At 47.5% G+C, this 21,574-nt stretch overlaps 1 protein-coding gene across 3 annotated transcripts in view; it reads right to left on the minus strand.

Annotated features, from left to right (window-relative positions):
* The window catches only part of MUC16 (mucin 16, cell surface associated), a 235,763-nt gene that overhangs the window by 129,870 nt on the left and 84,319 nt on the right, over positions 1 to 21,574 (minus strand). For 2 of the 3 annotated variants that reach the window (XM_054672882.2, XM_054672883.2), the window contains 3 exons: positions 11,981 to 21,268; positions 10,095 to 10,199; positions 849 to 7,616 (listed from right to left, as the gene is read on the minus strand). In XM_054672882.2, the coding sequence (XP_054528857.1) occupies positions 849 to 7,616; positions 10,095 to 10,199; positions 11,981 to 21,268 (16,161 nt within the window). Of the gene's footprint in view, positions 1 to 848; positions 7,617 to 10,094; positions 10,200 to 11,980; positions 21,450 to 21,574 lie in introns of those variants that run through there. The other variant, XM_024351317.3, reaches the window with a different exon arrangement.

Below are 21,574 nucleotides of genomic sequence, written 5' to 3' on the forward strand. Positions count from 1 at the left end.
GACAGAGGATTGTGATTCATGTCCAGACCTGGAGGTCCCTATGTTGGTCACTGCTGTGTTTGTGGAAGGATGCATGGTTTCTGTATGTGCAGTGTTTTTGTAATTGGCTGGTCTCTCATGTGTGGGGCTGCTCAAACTTGGAGGTGAACTGGTTACAGGCTCTGGGCTTATTGTGCCCAACACATCTGTGGTTGTCACCAGAACAGAAGTAAGAAGTGCAGTCACAGGAAGAGGAGAGGAGGGGATACTCTCTGATAATGTGGAGGAAACAGGAGAAGGGGATGTCATGGCAGATGAAGACATCAAGGAGGACGCAGAGCTGGTTTCTTCTACAGAGGGAGTTGTCATCCATGACACATCTCCAGGAGTTCCGCTCCTAAGAGTGGTTATCTCTAAGTGTGGGAATCCCTGAGACATGGTTGAATGAGTTCCTCCCTGGAAGAGTGTGGTTGATGTGTCCAAGGGAAGGGTACCACGTGACGTAGCCCTAGGAGTCGTTGTTTGAGTGGTGATACTCATTTCTGCAGATTTTGTCACGATGGGGGAGGTGAAGAGCCTGGTGATCATTCCTGTGGAGATGTTGGGTGTCATTGTAGACTGATCATGGTCTGAGAAGGATGTTCTGCTAGAGGAGATGACTTCTGTCCTGGAGGCCTGAGTAGCAGCACCCGTGGGCACATAAGAAAAGGCAGTATTTGTCTCTGTCGCTGAGCTGGTCTTCTCAGATGTGCTTCTCTCCCTCATTCTAGGGGTCAGGGATGCCGTTGACTCTGTTTGAATTTGGCTAGTTTGAGAGATATCAGGAGTTGATATGGAAACACTTGTGTCCCCCATGGTGGAGGTGGTACTCATCAGAGGTGTGGCTTTCGATGTCTCTGAGTCAGCTAGGACAGAGGATTGTGATTTATGTCCAGACCCGGAAGTCCCTACATTGGTCACTGCGGTGTTTGTGGAAGGATGCATGGCGGCTTCTGTGTGTGCAGTGTCTTTGTAAGTGGTCGGTCTCTCATGAGTGATGCTGCTCAAATTTGGAGGTGAACTGGTTACAGACTCTGGGCTTGTTGTGCCCAACACATCTGTGGTTGTCACCAGAACAGAAGTAGGAAGTGCAGTCACAGGAAGAGGAGAGGAGGGGATGCTCTCTGGTGATGTGGAGGAAACAGGAGAAGGGGATGTCATGGCAGGTGAAGACATCAGGGAAGACACAGAACTGGTTTCTTCCACAGGGGGAGTTGTCATCCATGACACATTCTCAGGACCCATGCCCATGAGAGTGGTCACCTCTGAGTATGGGAATCCCTGAGTCACAGTTGAATGAGTCCTTCCCTGGGAAAGTGTGGTTGATGTGTCCAAGGGAAGGGTACTGTGTGATGCAGACTCAGGAGGACTTGCTTGGGTGGTGATCGTCATTTCTGCATATTTTGTCTTAATAGAGGAGGTGAAGACCCTGGGGATCTCTCCTGTGAAGGTGTCAGGTGGCACTGTAGACTTATCATGGTCTGGGGTGGAAATTTTGCTGGAAGAGATGACCTCCGTACTGGAGACCTCAGTAATAGTACCAGTGGGGACTTTGGAAAGTAGAAAACTTGTGTCCGTGGAAAAGCTGGACTCCTGAGAGGTACTGGTCTCTCTCAGTCTAGGAGTCAAGAAATATGTTGGCTCTCTCTTAATGTTTGTAGTCTCAGAGGAACCGTGCACTGGCATTGATGTGGAAGGAGCTGGATCTCCCACAGTGGTGGTGATAACCATTTGAGTTGTGGCTTTGGGTGTCTCTGAGTCAGCCAGTGCAGGGGAATGGGATTCATGTCCAGAGTTGTTGGCTTTCACATTGGTCTCTTCTGTGTTTATAGAAGGAAAAATTTCCTTTGTGTCTTTACTGTCTTTAGAAGTGGCCAGTATCTTATCTGAGGTGCTGCTGAAATTTGGAAGTGAACTGGTCACAGGTTCCAAGCGTGTACGTAATATGTCTGTAATCTTCACTAGGCCAGAGGTGAGAAGTGAAGTCATAGGAGAGGAGAGCCTATCCTCTGGTAAGGTAGAAGAAACCAGGGAAGGTGTGGTCATTGCAGGTGAGGACAGAAAGGAAGAGGGGGAGCTGGTTTTATCCACAGAGGGAGGACTTGTCCATGATACATCCTGTGAAATTCTGCTCATAAGAGTGGTCACATCCAATTGTGAAAATCCATGAGACATAGCTGAGTGGATCCCTGCCTGGGGGGTTGTATTTGATGGGTCCATGGTAAAAGTATCCTGTGATGTAGCCCCATGAGGACCTGTTTGGGTGGTGATGGTTATTTCTGCAGATTCTGTCATTATTGGGGAGGTAGACAGCCTGGTGTTGGTTTCTGTGGAGATGCCTAGTGACACTGTGGACTGATCAGGGCCAGGGAAGGATGTACTGCTAGAGGAAGTGACATCTGTCCTGGATACCTCGGTAGTGGCACCAGTGAGCTCTTTGTAAGGAACAGTGCTTGTCTCTGTGGACGAGGTGATCTCCTGGGAGATGCTGGTCTCCCTCAGTTTAGGAGTCAGGGAGGAAGTTGTCTCAGTCTCAATTCTTGTAGTCTTAGAGGATTTAGGTATTGATCTGGAAATTGTGGTGTCTTCCATGGTGGAGGTGGTAACATTTGGAGATGTGACTTTAGATGGCTCTGGGTCAGCTGAGACAGTAGAATGTGATTCAAATGCTGAACCAGTGGTCCCCACATTGGTAACTACTGTGTTTATGGAAGGGTGCGTTGTCTCTATATCTGTGGTGGCTGCTGAAGTGACCAATATGTCATCCAAAGTGTTGCTCATACTTTGAGGTGAACTGGTCACTGTTTCTAAGCTTGTATCCACCTTGGCTGTGGTCTTTACCAGTGAAGAAGTAAGAACTGAGGACATAGAAGCAGGAGAGGAGGTACTGTGCCATTGCGGTGTGAAAGCAACAGGAGAAGGTAAGGTTGTGACAAGGACAGGTGCTTGAGAAGAGGGAGAGCTGGCTTCATCCTGAAAGGGAGGGTTTGTCTGTGACACGTCCTTGACATCATTGTTCATTGCAGTGGTTATTTTTGAGTGGGCAAACCCCTCAGTCACCACTGATGGAGTCCCTGCTGAGGTTTCCAAGGTTGATGTGTCTAAGGCAAGTGGAATCTTTGATGTAGCTCCAGAAGACCCTGTCTGGGTGGTGGTCATGTGGGTAGATATTGTCATGGGAGGAGAGTTTGAAAGTCTACTGCTGGCTACTGAGAAAATATCTGGGAACTTCGTTGACTGAGCAGGAGTTGGTATGAATGTTGCATCAAAAGAGGGGACTTCCATTTTGGTGGCTTCAGTAATAGCCCCCACAGACACATTGGAGAGGATGATGTTTGACTCTGTAGTTGAGTTCATCTCCTGGAGGGTGCTGTTCTCTTTTCGTCCAGCAGTCAGGGAGGATGTTGGCTCTCCCTCAATGTCTGTGGTCTCAGAACCAGGTATTGATGTAGAAGCAAGAGCATCCCCCATGCTGGAGGCAGGAACCATTGGAGATGTGGCTGTGGATGGTTCTGAGCTGACTTGGAGAGTGGAATGCAGTATATGTGCTGAACTGGCAGTCCCCATATTGGTTACTGCTTTGTTTATGGAAGGATGAATTGTCTCTATATCTGTGGTGGCTTCCAAAGTGGCCAGTATCTCATTTGATGGATTGTTCAAACTTTGAGGTGAATTGGTCACAGGTTCCATGCTTGTGTTCAACAAATATGTGGTCTTCACCAGTCCAGAGGTAAGAACTGAAGTCGCAGAAACACGAGAGGATGTATGTTGTCCTTGTAACGTGGAAGTGGCAGGAGGTATGGTTGTGACCAAGATAGGTGTCAGGGAAGAGGGATAGCTGGTTTCTGCCACAGAGGGAGGGCTTGTCCAGGACACATCCTTGGGACCTTTGCTCATGAGAGTGGTCTTCTCTGATTGCATAAAATCTGGAGTCACAGCCAATGGAGTCTCTGTCAAGTAAGGCATGGTTGATGTGTCCAAGAGATATGGACCCTGTGTTGCAGCTCCAGTAGGACCTGTTTGGGTGGTGACGATCACTCCTGAAGATTCTGTCATTATCGGAGAGGTGGAGGGGTTGGTGCTCACATCTGTAAATGTGTTGGTAGAAGTTATGAACTGATGAGGGCTTGAGATGGATGTTCCGCTAGAGAAAGTAGCTTGTGTCTTGGTGACATGAGTAGTAGCATCACCACTAGACACATGGGTAATGACAGTGCTTGTCTCTGTAGCAGAGCTGGCCACCTGGGATGTGCTTCTTTCCTGAAGTCCCTGGTTCACAGAGGACACTGTCTCAATCTCTGTGGTCTCGAAGGAGCCAAACACTGATGTGGAAGAAGTGATGTCCCCCATGATGTGGGAGGTAACCAATGGAGATGTGGCTTTGTATGGCTTTGTATGGCCTGGGATAGGAGAATATTCAGAACTGGTTGCCTCCATATTCATCACTGCTGTGTCTGCAGAATGATGAATTGCCTTTGTATCTCTGGAGGCTTCATAAGTGGATAACGCCTCACCTGCTGTACTGCTCAAATTGGGAGGTAAACTTGTGCCAGGTTCCAAGCTTATCCTCAACATGTCTGTGGTCTTCCCCAGGCCAGAGGTCTCAGACAAGAAAACTGAGGTCACAGGTGGAGTAGAGGAGGGACTGTGCCCTTGTGATGTCAACAAAATATTGGAAGGCGAGGTTGTAGCATGGATAGGTACCAGGGAAGAGGAAGAGCTGGTTTCTTCCACAGAGGGAGGGCTTGGCTGTGATGTATCCTCAGGACCTTTGCTAAAGAGAGTGGTCTTCTCTGAGTGTGTAAATCTCTGAGTCATAGCCAGTGGAGTCCCTGTCCAGGAGGCTGTGGCTGATGTATCCAAAGTAGGTGCACTTAGTGATGTAGCGCCAGGTGGACTTGTTTGCATAGCAAGGATCATTCCTCCAGATTCTGTCATGGCAGGAAAGTTAGACAGCCTGGTGATGGCTTCTGAGGGGCTGTCTGACGACCTCATAGACTGGGCAAGGAATGAGCTGGATATTCTCTTAGAGGAGATAATTTCTGTTCTAGGCCCCTTGGTGATCGCAGTGGAACCAGGGGAAGAGATAATACTTGTTTGTGTGGTTGAGCTGGTGTCCATGTAAGGGCTGACGTCCCTCAGTTCAATAGTCGAGAAGGAATTAGGCTCTGTTCTAGCCCTTGTAGACTCTGGCCATGTGGTTGTTGACATAGAAACAATTGCTTGTTCCCTGGTGGAGGTTGTAACCACTGGAGATGTGAGTTTGGATGACGCTGAGTGGGCTGGGATAGTGGAATGAGAAGCATGTTCAGAACTTGTGACCCAGCCTGTGGTCTCTACTGTGTTTGTAGAAGGGTGAATTGCCTCTTTGTCTGTGGTGGATTCAGAAGGGGCAATTCTCTCATATGGGCTGCTTTTCCAACTTGGGGATGAAGTTGTCCCAGATTCCAGCGTATTCAGGGTCCTTAATACACTGGAGGAGCTGGTAACCTCCTTGATGGTATCTTCTGAGACAGAATTCATCATCTCAGTGATCCAAGGTGCACTTGGGGTTGATTTTTCTTTCTCATTCCAGGAGTCAGATGTAGCTCTTGCCTCTGTTGTAAGAGCTGTCTGCCCTTGTCTCTGAAAAGTTGCATCTGGAGTTTTTGCTGTGTGTGGGATCACATCCAGAGTTGTTGCTGCTGATCTGGGCACCTGCCCTGGATGTGCAGAAGTGGTGGTGGGAAGCTGAGTGGAAGTCTGCTCTGCCTTTTTGCTTGTGGGATCTGGTCTTGAAAAAGTAACTCCAGAGCTCCTTGCCATTGCAGCTGGTGTGACTGCACTTGTAATGTCCCCTATAGAGAAGGGCAGCTGTGAGGTAGCTGGGCTGATCATGGTTTCCAAAGTGAGTTCTTGGGGAGTTGTGGCCCCCTGAGGAGCTGAGGTAGTGGCTGTGGCTGATGACAGAGATCTCCCAGTGTCCCAGTCAAGAGTGGACAGAGAATCAAACAGAAAAGTGGACAGGGGCATATTTGGGTCAGTCTTTGTACTAGCATGATCTGTAGAAACCATTGAAACAGGCACATCTTCTGCTTCTGTACTACTGGGAGTCCAACTTGTACTTAAAATGTCAGGAACTGAGATGCTCATCCTCTGGACACGAGAAAAAGTTGAGATGGGAGTAGATGCAGTTGTGTCTGAAGAACTCAATGTTCTTTCACTTGCACTGGTCTCTGTCTTTACAGCTGAAGCATCAGAGGATGGAGTGACCAGGCTGGTTCCAATGACAGTTATACGGCCATGGGGAGTAGACATGGAGTCTAATTCAGTGCTTGAGGCTAAGAATGAAGTTGTATGCATTGTGGAAATCGTTCCAGGAGATCTTGCAACTTTCAGGTTTGAAGTCATGTCTGTGACAGTCCAGGAATCTGATGCAGCTGTGGAAGACCAGGTGGAAGGGTGTTCTGTAGAAGTTGTGCGCCTCTCTGTGGCCGGGGTGCTGTCCATGGTACTCATACCCACTTCTGGGTTGGGTGTGGTAGTTGAGATTGAGTTGGTTCCCATGGTGGTGATGGTGGTGGAGATACCTGGAGTAGGAGCTGTGGTTACGTCCAGGATGCTCACTTCCGCAGGAGATGAAGTCTGAGATAGATGCCCAGCAGTAGGGGCAATGTCACTTGTCACTGCACTTACATTGGCCATCAGAGTCTCAAGCCCTATTGAAGGAGATGTGACAGATGATGCAGAGCTTGTTTTTCCTCCTGAGGGATTGGTGAGGCTTGTAATGCCTTGGTCTCCAGAGGGCAGAGATACTAGTGAGGTGGTTTGTGCTGTGGAGGTGATGTATAATGTGTTTGTGACATCAGGAGATGCACCAAGGGTGATGTCACTCCCAGATGTCTGATCTGACCAAGAACTAGTTGATGAATAAGCCTCAACCACAGATCGACTTGTCTGTTGTTCAGCTGCCATTATCTTATTATTCAGGACAGTGGAGGGAATGGCTGTGGTGCTGACCCATGTCTCGGTTTTATGTTTGGATTTATCTGTCAATGAGCTCACAGAGTTTGGGCTGGTTACAGGGTCTTCAAGGATATTGGAAGATGTGCTCAGAGAGACATGTGTGTCCCCTGTGGTCCCTCCAGTAGAGCCATGCCACATAGAGAATTCCATTCCAGTTGTCTTTGAAACCAGTTCTGGACTGCTTTGCTGACCAGTCCCTGTGATGCTTCTAGCAGTTGGTGACTCTAGGGAGACAGAGGACATTGTGGCCAGTGACTGCCTGGTCCCTCCTGGAGTTCCAGAATAAAGGTTGGTCCAAGCCTCAGGTGGGGATGGGGAGAGGGAGACCCTTTCTGTAGCCAACATATTTTCTGTTGGTGACTTGGTTGGTGATGTGGTTCCTGTGGGCAGGTGAGAGATGCTGGTGCTGCCACTTCCTAGGGCTGTGGACTGAAGGGTGACTGGTTCCACTGTGGTCTCCATGGGAACAGCTTTTTCTGGAGTCTTCCAAGGAGAATTTCTCACAGTGGACCTGATCTCTGGGCTGATGCCGGGTTCCTTGGAGCTCATGATTTTGAGAGTGGTAGACATTTCTGGGCTTCCTGGGGATGTGCCTGTGATTAGAAAGTAAGTCAGTGGAGTATATGCAAGTGGTACAGAAGATGAAGTTTTTTGGTTTGACACTATCATTCATTTCCTCCCGGGATTTCAATTAAAACTATTTCCTCCTTCCCTGGGAAAGAAAATGTTGAGCTTTTAATTCTCACACTTTAAGCCTCTGGACACCAGGGAACACATTAAACATTCCAAGGGAGATGGTGAAGTTAGAGCTTTGACCATCTGGCTTGCTCAGGAGAAATTATCACCTTTATCTCAGTTTTTCCCCATGCCCCATATAAAAGGGCTCTTTGCATAAGGGAGGATATGATGAACCAGGGCTCCACTCATGCAAGAGGCTACCCCCAAACTATTTCCACTTTTGTCTTTGGAGCTTGCCCTTGCTAAACCAATTTCAGCTTCCAACTTTCAGCCTCCTCTAGGTTCCCCCAAATCTTAGTTCACTGCAAAGCTACTTAAGGATTTGAGAAGAAGAGGATAAGGGAGATGAGCTCATTCTTTCTCGTCACCTTCATTTTCTTTCAAATTCATTCCTCCCTCTGAATCCTTTCCCTGTCCTTCAGGAAAATAACATCTACCTGTCAAAGGAGTGAGAAAAATGTGACATCCCAAGAGCACTCCTAGGGACCATATTTCACATTTTTCTAAGCAATTTGGCACTGCCAAGGACTTCAACCCATAATCCCTTCTTCCGTAGTAACAAACGCAACATTTGCCATCTCAGGTTCACCTAGGCCCTCCCTGTGAACACAGTGATGGTCTCTGATTTAGAAAGATCCTTCACTCTGGAGCAGAAGAAAGTACAGAAAGAATCGACTCTGTAGCATTCTCTCCTGCTGAATTAATTGGCTATTGATCATGTAAATTAGTAAGTTGAAGCAACAGAAGTGTTCAATTAGTAACATCTATTGGGGAAAAATGATCAATATCCTCAGAGAAGAGTGTCAAGAAGTCAAAGGAACTTTTTTTTTTTTTTAGATGGAGTCTTGCTCTGTCACCCAGGCTGGAGAGCAATGGCGTGATCTCGGCTCACTGCAACCTCCGCCTCCCAGGTTCAAGTGATTCTCCTTCCTCAGCCTCCCGAGTAGCTGGGATTACAGGTGTGTGCCACTATGCCCAGCTAATTTTTTGTATTTTTAGTAGAGACAGGGTTTCACTATGTTGGCCAGGCTGGTCTCAAACTCCTGACCTCGTGATCCGCCCACCTCAGCCTCCCAAAGTGCTGGGATTACGGGCGTAAGCCACCACACCCAGCCTAGGAACCTATTTTAAAACCTAGTCCTTGCCGGGTGTGGTGGCTCAAGCCTGTAATCCCAGTGCTTAGGGAGACCGAGGTACGTGAATCACTTGAGTCCAGGAGTTTGAGACCAGCCCAAGCAATATAGTGAGAACTATCTCTACAAAAAATTTAAGAAATACACACACAATTAACCAGGCTAATTGGTGATGATCACCTGCAGTTCTAGCTGTTGGGGGAGGCTGAGGTTGGAGGATTGCTTGAGACTGAGGAGGCTGAGGCTGCAGTGAACCATGAACACGCCATTGCACTCCAGCCTGGGCAACAGAGGGAGACCCTGTTTCAAAAAAAAAAATGCTGTCTAGGCTGGGCACAGTGGCTCACACCTGTAATCCCTGCACTTTGGGAGGCTGAGGTGGGAGGATCTCTTGGAGCCAGGAGTTTAAGACCACCTTGGGCCACATAGTGAGACCCCATCTGTACAAAAAAAAATTTAAAAAAACAACAACAATAAGCTGGGCATAGCACAGAGGCTCTAGAGCCCAGTGAGTGAGCTGGACTGCTGCCCAGCTACTCAGGAGGCTGAGGTGAGAGGATAGCTTGAGCCCAGGAATTTGAGGCTGCGGTGAGTACAGTGAGTACTGCAGTGAATATACACCGCTGTACTCCAGCCTGGGTGACAGAATGAGACCATGTCTCAAAAATAAATGAAAGAAAGAGAGAGAGAGAGAAAGAAGAGAAGAGAAGGAGAGGAGAGAGAAAGAGAGAGAGAGAGAGAAAGAAGAGAAGGAGAGGAGAGAAAGAGAGGAAGAGAGAAAGAGAGAAAGAAAGGAAAAGTTGCTAGCATTTACTTATAAAATAATGAAACTGAAGCCTTGTATATTTTTTCTTCCCAGAATCAATAAGCAGCACTTTTAGTCAGCAGCAAGCTGTCCTCCCACCTTGGCCTCTTGAGTAGCAGGGACTACAGGCCTGCACGATGCCCAACTTATTGGTTTTTTTTTAATTTTTTTTATAGAGGTGGGGTCTCACTATCTGGTCCAAATTGGCCTTAAGGCTTGGGTGAAAAAAATTAAGTAAAAAAATAAAAAATTTAAAAAGAACAAGAGAAAGAAAGAAAGAGAGAGAGAGAAAGAAGAAAGAAAGAAAGAGAGAGAAAGAAAAGAAAAGAAAGAAAAGAAAAGAAAGGCTTGGGTGGCATTAGCAGAGCATAAATGGAAACAAGGTCTATATTTACCTGCTGGACTGGTCTCCGTCTCCTCTGCTGGGGCAAGCCACGTGGAATTTCCTTGTGCTGCCTGGCTTGACATCTTTATGGTGGTCACTAGCGTTCCATCAGTTGCTGAAAGAAAAGGGCAATAGGAAGGTTTAGCTATCCATTACTTCAGAATGTCAGTTTTTGAGCTTTCTTTACATTGACTGATCTTTCTATTTTGCTTCAACTCAGAGGCTCTAGAGCCCAGTGAGTGAGCTGGACAGCTGCCCAGGTGACCTCCCATCAAACACTAGTCTAACAGGACATGGTAGAAAGCAGACACCAGGCACTGTCACCAGAAAGACTGACAGATCTCAGATGGGAAGGGGTTCATTTTATAAGTAATCACAAATTAAAATGTGACAAGTGGCCAGGCACAGTGGCTTGCCCCTGTAATCTCAACACTTTGGGAGGTCAAAGTGGGAGGATTGCCTGAGCCCAGGAGTTTGAGACCAGCCTGGGTAGGATAGTGAGACACCATCTCTACAAAATAATTTTTAAAACTAGCTGGGCATGGTGATGTGCACCTGTAGTCCCAGCTCCTCTGGAGGGTGAAGCAGGAGAATTGCTTGTGCCCAAGAGTTCAGGGTTGCAATGAGCTATGATCACTCCACTGCACTCCAGCCTGGATGACAGAGTGAGACTGTCTCTTTAAAAATAAATGAAATAAAATGGAGTAATATTCTGTTTAGAGCATGGATTCTTAACCTCTTTTTATTATAGGTCCCTTTGACAGGCTTGTGAACCATATGAATTCCTTTATAAATTAAAATAAAAATATAGAATAAAACAAAATAACAATATAAAATATTAGATTACAAAGGAAATCATTGTGGATAAAGAAAATCTGGTACACATACACCTCGGAGTACTACGCAGCCATAAAAAAGAATGAAATCATGTTCTTTAAAGCAACGTGGCTAGAGCTGAAGGCCATCAACCTAAGCAAAATAACTCAAAAACAGAAAATTAAATACTGCACATTCTCACTTATAAGTGGGAGCTAACCAATGGGTACATGTGGACGTAAAGATAGAAATAATAGACACTGGGACTCCAAAATACAGGAGGCTGGGAGTGAAGTGAGGATTGAAAAACTACTTATTGGGCACAACATTCACTATTTGGCTGATGGGTTCACTAGAAGCCAAACCTCACCATTATGCAGTATATCCACATAACAAACCTGCACATATACCCCTGAATCTAAAATTTAAAAAACAAAGGAAAGATTATATTGAAATGTTGTTATCAAGATCTTAATAAACAAATGTAATACAATAATACAGGCACTTCTTTTACTAACTCATTAAATAAGATCTATTGAAAAGCCTAATAACCACTATAATTATGAATAAAGTCATACATGATTTTTAAAAGTGCTTGCAACAATTGTCATAGGATATGAAAGTGTCCGGAATTTCTGTTGTTGGCAAAGGCACAGGCACCGCTAGGATTAATGTGGTTTGTTTTGTTACCTCTATTCATCAATAAAACAAATGCTAAATTTCAGTTCGAGGTTAGCAAAAATAAAGATGTAGTTTACAAATACCGCATGTTCTCACTTATAAGTGGGAATTAAACCTTGAGTACACATGGAGACATGTGAATTGAGGGTGGAGGCTGGGAGGAGGGAGAGGATTAAAAAAAATCTACTGATCAGGTACTAGGCTTATTACCTGGCTGATGATGTAATCTGTACCCCAAGCCCCCATGACATGCAATTTACCTATATAACAAACCTGCACAAGTTCCCTGAACCTAAAATATTTATATTTTCAAATATAAAAGTTTAAAAAATAAAAAAGATGTAGTTTATTTCCAGATTCATCCCCAGCACACTTGGGGAAGGAGCAGGGCATTCTTACTTTCAACCAAGGTCTTGGCAGGAACTGAAATAGAGCTTGCCCATGTTTCTGGAGAACTCTTTCTTCTGGCTGTGGGTTCTGTGGGAGAAGAGACAGGTAACAAGGATGTCGGGGTCTCAGATGGTGTGAAGGTTAACGTCTGTGTTTCAGCTGTTGTTCCCTCTTCTTCTGTAGTGGTCTGGCTTGAGGTTATCTCAGGAGGCTCCTCCTGGGACATATTTAGAGTGGATGTGGGAGAAAGTGTCAGAGCTGAAGTCTGAAGATGCACCAATAAGTTGGGCTGCCTTGCCATGGAAGGCCCAAGAAAGAGTGAAGTCTTTCTGGAGGTAGATGCAGTGGGGGAAAGGAAGCTTGTTTCTTTCTCAGTGGATAGGCTTATGGGAGAGGAACTAGAACCAGACCTTGCTGCTTGATCTGTGCTGAAGAGAGTTGTGAGTTTTGATGCAAGAGAGGTCGATGTCATAGCTGATGATGCCTTGCTTGGGTCTGGATAAGACATGCTCTCTGAGGCATATCTAGGGTCCCCTGTTCCTGAAGTGGGGACTCTGGGTTCATGCCCTGCCATAGAAGGGGAGGCAGATCCCTCAGGGGTTTCAGTAAAACCTGTTGATTGAAATGAGCTTGCACTTATGGCCTTTGTGGAAGTCATCATCCCTGCCCTTGGGTTTTTTTCTGGAGACTTGGACAGTGAGGAAGATGCTGTGCTTGCATCTGAGTCTGGAATGGTGTTCAGGGACTGTCCAGGAGTTGGTAAAGAAGCAGACTTAGTATCCAAACTTGGGACCTCAGAAAACTCAAATGTCAAGGTAGACTGTGGGATCCCCCAAGTTGGGGGAGCTGTAGTCAGTGAGGCAAAGGCCTTTGATGGGCTTGAGGAGGCAGAGACAGGTGTTAGGAGCCCTGACTCTGCACTGGTGGGCTTCACAGGTATCCCTTTGGGTGCTGTTGATTGAGTAGCTGTCAGTCTGTTCGTGGTGATTTCAGACATGGCTGTAACCTCACCTGGGTTCATGGTCAGAGGGAGAGAAGAAAATGTTTTGGTTCCAGTTGAGTGAGTGGACCCACTTCTGATTCCTCCAGAGCTGGCCATACCCTGGCTTCCTGTGGTTAGTGGCATCACAGATGCCCTCTCAAGCCCAGCTGATGAGTCTACCAAAGCCGTTGTCTCTGAGTTTTCAGAACTCTGACTGAATACAAGGGAACCAGTAGTTCCCGCAGGCAAAGTAGAAAGTGCCACTGTGGTCGAACCTTCATAGGTTGTATTCCGTGGAGCAACAACCTTAGAGGGGGAAGTGGAAGGAGGATGGAGTGGACTTTCTGTTACTCCTTGGATAGTGATTCCAGGGATGCTCCTATCTGGGTTACTTACTGTATTAAGAACCAGTGCATCACCATTTGAGGTCTCTGACATGGTCAGGGTAGTCTCTGGGACTGTGCCAAGACTATCCGAAGCTATAGTCACCAGTGGGGTGGAATCAAAGGATGTAGCTAATGAACTTGTTGGCTCAGTGGCAGTGAGAGGGATGGCTGGAGTGTCCGGGAGTAAAGTAGGGAAGGAAGCTCCAGACAGAGTCCCCGTACTTGGAAGTTTAGAAGGTGGCGTGGACACAGTTGAAAACAAGATGGTATCTGTGACCAAAATCTTTGACGTAAGTGTTGTGTCTGAAGTCTCAGTGACTACCAAAAGGCTCTCAGGAGTAGCTGAAGTTTCCCAGTTTGCTCCAGAGGTGGGTGTAGTTGGGGTCTGTGGTGAAGAATGAATGGCTTTGCTTTCACTCGTAGTGAGAAGACTGGCTTCTGATGTAGCACTGGATCCAGTGACCACTGCTGCTGAGAGATGGGGAGTGAAGGCAGTGGCTGGTTCAATAGTTGATGCTAGAAGTGAGTGTGTCTCTCCTGCAGGACTTGTCTTGAGAAAGCCCATGGCAGGTAAGTCAGTAGTACTGCCTACACTGGTCCATGTACCTGGTGCTGGAACAGAAGTCACCACAGAATTGCTAGAGGTAGGATTTTCTCCGGAGGCAGTGTCAGTGCTGACCATGGTGCTGAAAGTTCTTACAGGTCTAGACCAGGCTAATAGGGCCGAGCTTGTCTCGACAGGGTGGGTGATTGTAAAGGGTGGTAAAGTGGATGGAGTGCCACCCACATTGGAGCCCCCATCAAGAGAATAGGTGTTACTGGAAACAGATGGAGAGGTGGCTGTATTTGTCTCTGTTGTAGATGTGGGAACCTGGAGTCTATCTGAAGAGAAGAGAGATGGGGAGGAACTTGCTGTCATTCCTGAGATGCTAGTGGGACTGATGGAGGCTGTTTTAGTGACATCCATAGTTGAAGAAGCTATGGAGGTGTTGATCAGATCAGAAGAAGAACTGCTATCTGAGGGGAGCTCATTTGTTTTCCGTGCGTCAAGGATATCTGAGGTTTTTACTGTAGTTTCATTATCCAGTGAAACTGTGCTGGTCTCTGTGAAACTAGCAGTGAGAACTATGGGGGAAGTGGTTGGAGCAGCAGAGGTGATTGTCCTTCTCTCTCCCAGTGTAATGGAGGGACTGGCTCCTGTGGGCTTTGTAGACATAGCTGAACTCATCCAATCCCCAGGAATAGGTGTCACTCTTGAAGTCAACTCATGAGTGAGAGATGAAATGGTTCTAAATGAATGAGTTGTCTTTTCTGGGAAATGTGAGATAGTTGTCACTTCAGTATCAGGGGAGGGGGAAAAGGAGACAGTGGGAATACTCTCAGCCCCATCTGAAGGTGTGTCAATTACATCTGATGCTACTGTGGACAAGCCAGGTGGACCTGCGCTGTTTACTGGGATGCTTGTTTCTGTATTAGTAGTTGGATGGGACCCCAAAGGGATTGACACTGTCCATGGATCCTTGTTCATTCTAAAGGAAACCAAAGACTCTGAAGTGGGCAGGGATATTGTCCTAGTTAATTTGGTCCCTGCTGAAGAGGCTGTGCCTAAACTCGGGTTAGCAGTACTCTCAGATGTAAGGCCAGAAACATCTGATCTAGAAGTTATGGCCATTGGAAGAGGGACTTCAGAGCTGATGCTTGCCCCCACAGGAGTCTCAGAAAGACCTGTGACCGAGGATGCATCAGTGTTCAAAGTACTCGGGGCTGTATTCTGGGGACCATGGGTCTCTGTTTCTGGATTTCTTTGCTTAGCAGCAGATGTGGATGCAGCTGAAAAGAGTGGAAATTCAGTCGTAGTTGAACTTGGGTTTGAAACCCCAGAATGAGCTGAGGACAGTGCCTCAGATAAACTAGTACTTGGCCAAGTTGTAGTGGGGAGAGATGTAGTGAGGTCCCATAGCCAGGAAATGATTGCATTCCTCCTACTGATTGTGGAATCCAAGGATTCAAGTGAAGCTGAGGAATATGGAGAGGATGTGCTGCTTCCAGAAGAGACTGAATTCTCATGGGTAGGGGAAGCAGACACTGCCACAGAGTTAACATATGGAGTTGACTGTGTCTGCACAGAAACTTTTTCTGAAGAAACTGCATGTAGTGGTTGAGTGGACTGTTCAATTGTGCCTGTACTGGTCCATACAATTTTTGGTGGGGTGATGGGAGAATGTGTCATGGGTGCTGAGTTGATGTCTGGTCCTGAGGTTATGCCTGTAGAAATGACTTCTTCCACTGGAATGGATGAAAAAGGCAATGTTAAGCTTATGGCCCTGTTTCCAGGAGTGGAAGTCAAAGTGGTCTCTGCTCCGGGAGCTGAGGTCTCAGGTCGGGGATGGATTGAAGAAGACACTTCACTCTTCTCTGTGTAAGTCATGGAAGTGTGAGTGCTGGTTCCCATAGACAGGGACTTAGAAGAGGTATCAGAGCCGTTTTCCAATCTGGAGGCTCTAGTGACACCAGTATTCAATGACCTGTCAGTGGCCAAAGTCCCTGCAGAGCTGGTGTGCACCCCATGGCTGAGGTCAAGTGAATCTGTGGTCTTGGGGGCATTACTGAGAGTGAGAGAAATCCATGGTGTCACCTCCATTGATGGAGTTGGAGATGGAAGATCCATAGAGGCAGTTCTGAGTTTTTCTTTTCCTGTACTTTCAGCGCTTCCCAAAACTGTGGACATAAGGGTAGCTGAGCTGGACTCTGTCCTTGCTGAAGACTTGGAGATGTCTGAGGTCACAACTGTGGTGACCTCCTTGGTCCGAAATGTGCTGCCCCCTATGAATTCCACATCAGGAGTTGTAGGAGATGAGGTTAGAGGGATGCTTGTGCTCATCTGGCTTCCTTCAGCATAGCTGGGTTCAAGAGAGGAGGAGAGAGCTGTATTTCCCTGTGTGTTCAGCCTTGGGCTGCTTCCCTTACTAGAATCTGTGACTCCTTCAGTAGTTGACTCAGAAAGGACAGAGGAAACTCTTCCTGATGACTGGCTGATGCTTCTTCCTGGAGCACTAGTAACAAGGAGTCCCATTGTCCCAGCCATAGAGACAGTGGCTGTAGAACTTCTTTCCAGTGCCATGTTTGCGGATGTCTCAGCTGGGGAGGATGTTCCTATGGGAAGGTGGGCTATGCCCAGTGTGACTCCACTACTACTGCTCCCTGTTGTTGTGTTGTCCATGGGTGGAGTGGATTGAATGTTTGTTGGGCCAGTCTCAATCTCTCTGGACAGTGTGTCTGTAGATGGTTTCCAAAAAGTGGTTGCCTCAGAGGAGCTTCTCCCTTGTGTCCCGAGCTCAGGGTAGACTTCAGTAAGATGGGAAGGGGATGCTGAGGCTGGTATAGATGTTTGATCTTTGAGTGACTGTGTGACGTGAATAGGACTCATCTTTGCAGAAAGGGTGTCCTGTGCTTGTGTTGAGTGTTCAATCACACTGGTCCACGTGGTTGTCAGTGGGGTGATAGGAACAGTTGTTAAGTCCCCAGTTCTGCCCAAACTCCTGATTCCTAGGTGCTGATCCAACATTGTTGAATCTGTATTTCTAATGGCACTGGTATCTGCCTCTGACTTTGAAAGTTCATGAGAAGGTGTGGACATAGGTGGAAAAATAGCAAATGTACTCATGGGTGAACTTGGACTTGAAATATCAAGGTCTGTTGAAGCCATTTCCTCTGTCAAACTGGTACTCAGCCATGTTGCCATGGGGAGAGTGATTGTGGTCTGCTCACTGGTAGCAAGGACCAGGGGTTCCCCTGGGACATCAGAAGTTAGTTCCAATGTGCTGCTTCCAATGGTAGGGGAGGTAGGGATTACTACAGAGACAGGTCCTGGAGCTGACTGTGTCTCAAATCCAGATGATTTTTCTGCCAAATTTGTGTAATGTAATTGAGTGGAGTGTTCAGTTGTGTCTGTGATGGTCCATGCTTTTGTGGCCGGACTGGTGAGATTGGGTGAACTTGAGATTTTAGGACTTCCAGAGTAAGCAGCTGGGGTGGCGGACTCTGTCTTTGGATGGTTTTCTGTGGTTCGGAGTGTCCTCACTGAGTGGGGTGTAGAGACCTGAGCTGAACTTGTATCCTTAGGATCCGTAGTGGTGATGTAGGTGGTGGGGGCCCAGGTACTACCAGTGTTAGTCTTTCCAGGAGCTGTCATCTCAGGTGAAGACCCAGAAGAGTAAGCCATTCTGGCTGTTGATACATGAATGTGGGTCTCTATTGAGGGGAAGGTGAGAGGTGTGTAAGAGCCAGGTTTTACTACTGAAGCCACAGTAAGGTTGATGGTGCTTGGACTTTCTGAACTAGCGTGTGCTCCGAGGTGGATGCTGGGTGTGTTTGTTGATTCAGGGTAGGTGCTGAGGGTTGGAAGTCCCCCTTCTGATGCCTCCATTGATGTGGCTGGAGATGGAGTGTCCAAGGGAACCAGGGTGCTTTTTCCTATGGCACCACTTGTTGGAATATTACTTGGTGTCAAGGAAGTCATGGAAGGTAAGTTGGGCATGTTCCACTGACTAGTTTCAACTGTGTCCATTATCATGCTTGTGGTGACTCTCTGAGTTGAAAATGTGGAGCTCATTGTGACTTTGGGAGTAGGAGAAGAAGGAGATGAGGACAAGATGCCAAGCCAGGTGCTTCTAGCAGAGCCAGGATCAGGAGATGGAGGGTGAGTTGCAGTCATTTGTGGAGTCAGAGCTGAGCTTGTTCCAACTCTAGGTATTGTAATTTCTCTAGATGTTAAATGATAGACATCATCAGAAAATGTGTCAACGAATTGGCTTGTCCTTCCTGGAGTGCTTGAGCCAGCAGCATCCATGGACTGAGATGGAGATACTGACATTGAGACACTTTCTTTGGCCATGGTAAAATCCATAGATGTCTCAGAGGAAGCTGTGGTTCCAATGGGCAGATGGCTTGTGTCCAATCTTCCTTCAGTAATGTAGCCCTTTCCAATTGGGATGTTAGTAGAAGCCACAGCCATAGTGCCTGGGCCATTCATGGTCTCTGTTGTGAGGATGATTGTTGATGGTTCCCTGATAGAAGTTGCTTCCATGGAACTAGTTGCTGGAGAAGTGAATTTAGAGACCATTACAGTAGCAGAGAGAGAAGTGGCAGAGGTTGAAACAGTGGTTGTTGCTGAAGGTAACCCTGTCTTGAATCTGGGACTAGTCTCTGGCCAAGTTGTGCTTTGGGTTGCAGCAGAGTCATTAAACGTGTCTCTATTGGTCTGTGACATTGCTGCCGTCCCAGTGAGGTGAGATATTTTAGGAAGAGCTGAACCAGTTGAGTTTGTAACTGAGGTACTGCTCGTAGCTCTGAGCTCACTCACTAGGTGGGATGAAGAGAACTGAGCTGAACGTGTAGGCCAGGTGTCCATGGTGGGGAATACTGGGGTAGGGACAGAGGTGCTGGCCAAGGTGGTCCTTACTCTGGAAACAGAAGTCTTAGGTTGAGACACAGATGGATTCGAAGTTTCCTCTGTTTCTTCTCCACTAGTAAATAGATGAGTGAAAGGAGTAGATGAAGAAAATGTGGTTTTGACTCCAGAGACACTTGGGAGGCTGAGAGTGCTAGGACTCTCTGACGATTCTGAAGTCAGTGTCCCAGTTGGGTGGATGTTAGGTGAGTCTGTAGTCTCAGCAGAGGTGCTGAGAGTGAGGACACTCCCTGCTGTCTCTTCCCCTGATGGAGATGGATGAGTCAGAGGGGAAGTTACATTTCTGACTCTTTCAGGACTTGTTGCTGCATTGCTTAGGGTCATGGAGGAAAGAACGGCTGAGCTGGGCTTTGTCTTTGTTGAGATTTCAGGAGTCCCTGTGGTAATAGATGAGGTGGCTTTGTGGTGTGAGAATGTGCTGGTCGCTGACACTTTATCCTCAAGAACTGAAGCAGATGACAACAGAGGAATGCTGGTGCTTATCTTGGTGTGTCCTGCAGAGTCTGGTTCAGGGGAAGAGAAGGGATGTCTAGTGTTTAATGGAGTCAGTCCGAGGCTGGTTCCTTCCCTGGAAGCTGAGGACTGTAGAGATGATGTCTCAGGGATGACAGAAGAAACCATTGTATATGATGGCTTTGTCCCTCCTGGAGGACTTGAGCCAGCAGCCGTCTTGCTCACTGCTGGAGACACGGAGATTGGGACACCGTTCGTGGCCAGAGTCAAATCTGCGGATGTCCCAGATGATGCTGTGGCTCTGGTGAGTAGGTGGGTTGTGCCCTGGCTTCCCCTGGTGCTGCTGCCTCCTGTCATTGAAATCCCAGTGGGAACAGCTAACTGATGGGTGGTTGGGCCAGCTGTGGATTCTCCGATGAGTGTGTCTGCAGATGTTTCTTCAAGCCAAATCCCTTTTGTGGAGCTGGTCTTCAGGGTGGTGAAGCCAGAGACCACTGAGGGAACAGAAGTGCTGATAGGGGCTGCCACACTGGTTGATGCTGGGGGTCTCTCTGTTTTCATGCTAGGACTTGTCTCCACCCACTGTGTGTGCTGGGGTTCACTAAATTGCTGAGCTGTGCTTTCACTGGTCCATGATGATGCTTTTGAGGTGCTGGAAGTGGTTGCCCTCAGGATGTCAGAGCTCCCGTGGGCAGCTGTGCTGGAACTCTGCCTCCCAGAGGTGCTGCCTGTGGTTCTGAGCTCTCTTGTTGGGTGGGATGAAGAGACCTGAGATGGACTTCTGATCTTGCTGTCAAGAGTGGTAAAACCTAGAGTGGGGACCAAGGTGGCAGTCATTTCGGTCGCTTCTCCAGGAGCAGAGGTCTCAAGTGGAGTCATAGATGTATTCAAAGTTCCTTCTGTTTCCTTTCCACTCGTGGAGTGATGGGTGTTGGTCTCCTCTGAGACTAAAGTGGTAGATGGAGATGTGGTTGTCAGCGCTGAAGTGCTGGTGCCACCAAGGGTACCTGGACTTCCCGACCATTCTGAAGCCAAAGTCTTGGCTATGTGGGTGCTGGGTATATCCGTGGTCTCAGCGAAGGCATGGAAGGTAAGGATAGTCTCTGCTGTCTGCTCTGTGGATATTGATGGAGTCCCCAGAGAGGAAATTGTGCTTCTGACCCTTTCGGCACTTGTTTCTGCATTGCTTAGTGTCATGGAAAAAGGGATAGCTGAGTTGGGCATTGTGCTGGCTCTAGCCTCAGGCACCCCAGGAGACAGAGGGGAGGTGAGACTCTGGCCTGAGAATATGCTGGTCTCTGATATTTTATTATCGAGAACTGAAGCAGATGATGACAAAGGCACACTGGTACTTATTCTGCTGTGTCCTGCGGAGCCAGATTCAGGAGAGGAGAAGGGATATCCAGTGGTTGATGGAATCAGTTCCACGCTTGTTTCACCTCTGGAATTTGGGGTCCCTTTAGGTGATAGGTCAAGGAAGGAAGAATAAAGTGTCCCAAATGATGGATTTGTCCTTCCTGGAGTATGTGAGTCAGTAACTGTGGTCTCAGCTGGAGTCATAGACACTGGGGCATTTTCCTTGGATGCAGTTGAATCTGCAAATGTTTTCATTGGAGATGTGATTTTTACAGGAATATATCTTGTGTCCCAGGGGGTCTCTGTGCTGTCACCTTCAGTTGTTGAGGTCTCAGTGGGGACTGTGTACTTCTCAGTGACTGGGCCACTTGTGGTATCTACAGTGAGTGTGTATGTAGATGCTTCTTTGGTAAAATTTCCTTCTGTGGAACTGGTCCTGGTCCTTGGGGAACTCAATCCTGAAACCATGCTTGTAGCAGGGTAGTTCCTAGAGGGAGATCCATTGACCTGGGGACTCAGTGATGGGCTGGTTCTTTGCTCGGAGTGTGTCATTCCTCTAGAGGTTGACTCAGGGAGAGCAGAGGACATCACCCCCGAAGACTGGGTGGTTCTTCCCACAACCGAAGATGTAGGACTGGCCAAGGTCTTATCTGGGGAAGTAAAGGGCAGAGTATGTTCTGTCACCACGATTGCACCTGTAGATGTCTTAGGTGACAAGGTGGCTCCTGTCAGTCCTGAATCCATTTCTGGTGTGGCTTTAGTGCTCCTGCTCCCTGTCATCAAGGAGCGGGTGGGAGAAGATGACCCAGGAAGGCCTGAGGGTTTCAGCATGGACAGGTCAACATTTGCCTCTGGATGGAGGTCTAAGAAGAATCCCCTCAGAGAGGGTGGCCTCTGCAGAGTTTCTGAGCTCCCTGAAACTCCAAAATTTCTCAGGGTGGGAGATATGGCTGGGG

This window comes from Pan troglodytes, chromosome 20, assembly GCF_028858775.2.
Source record: "Pan troglodytes isolate AG18354 chromosome 20, NHGRI_mPanTro3-v2.0_pri, whole genome shotgun sequence".
Lineage (NCBI taxonomy): Eukaryota > Metazoa > Chordata > Mammalia > Primates > Hominidae > Pan > Pan troglodytes.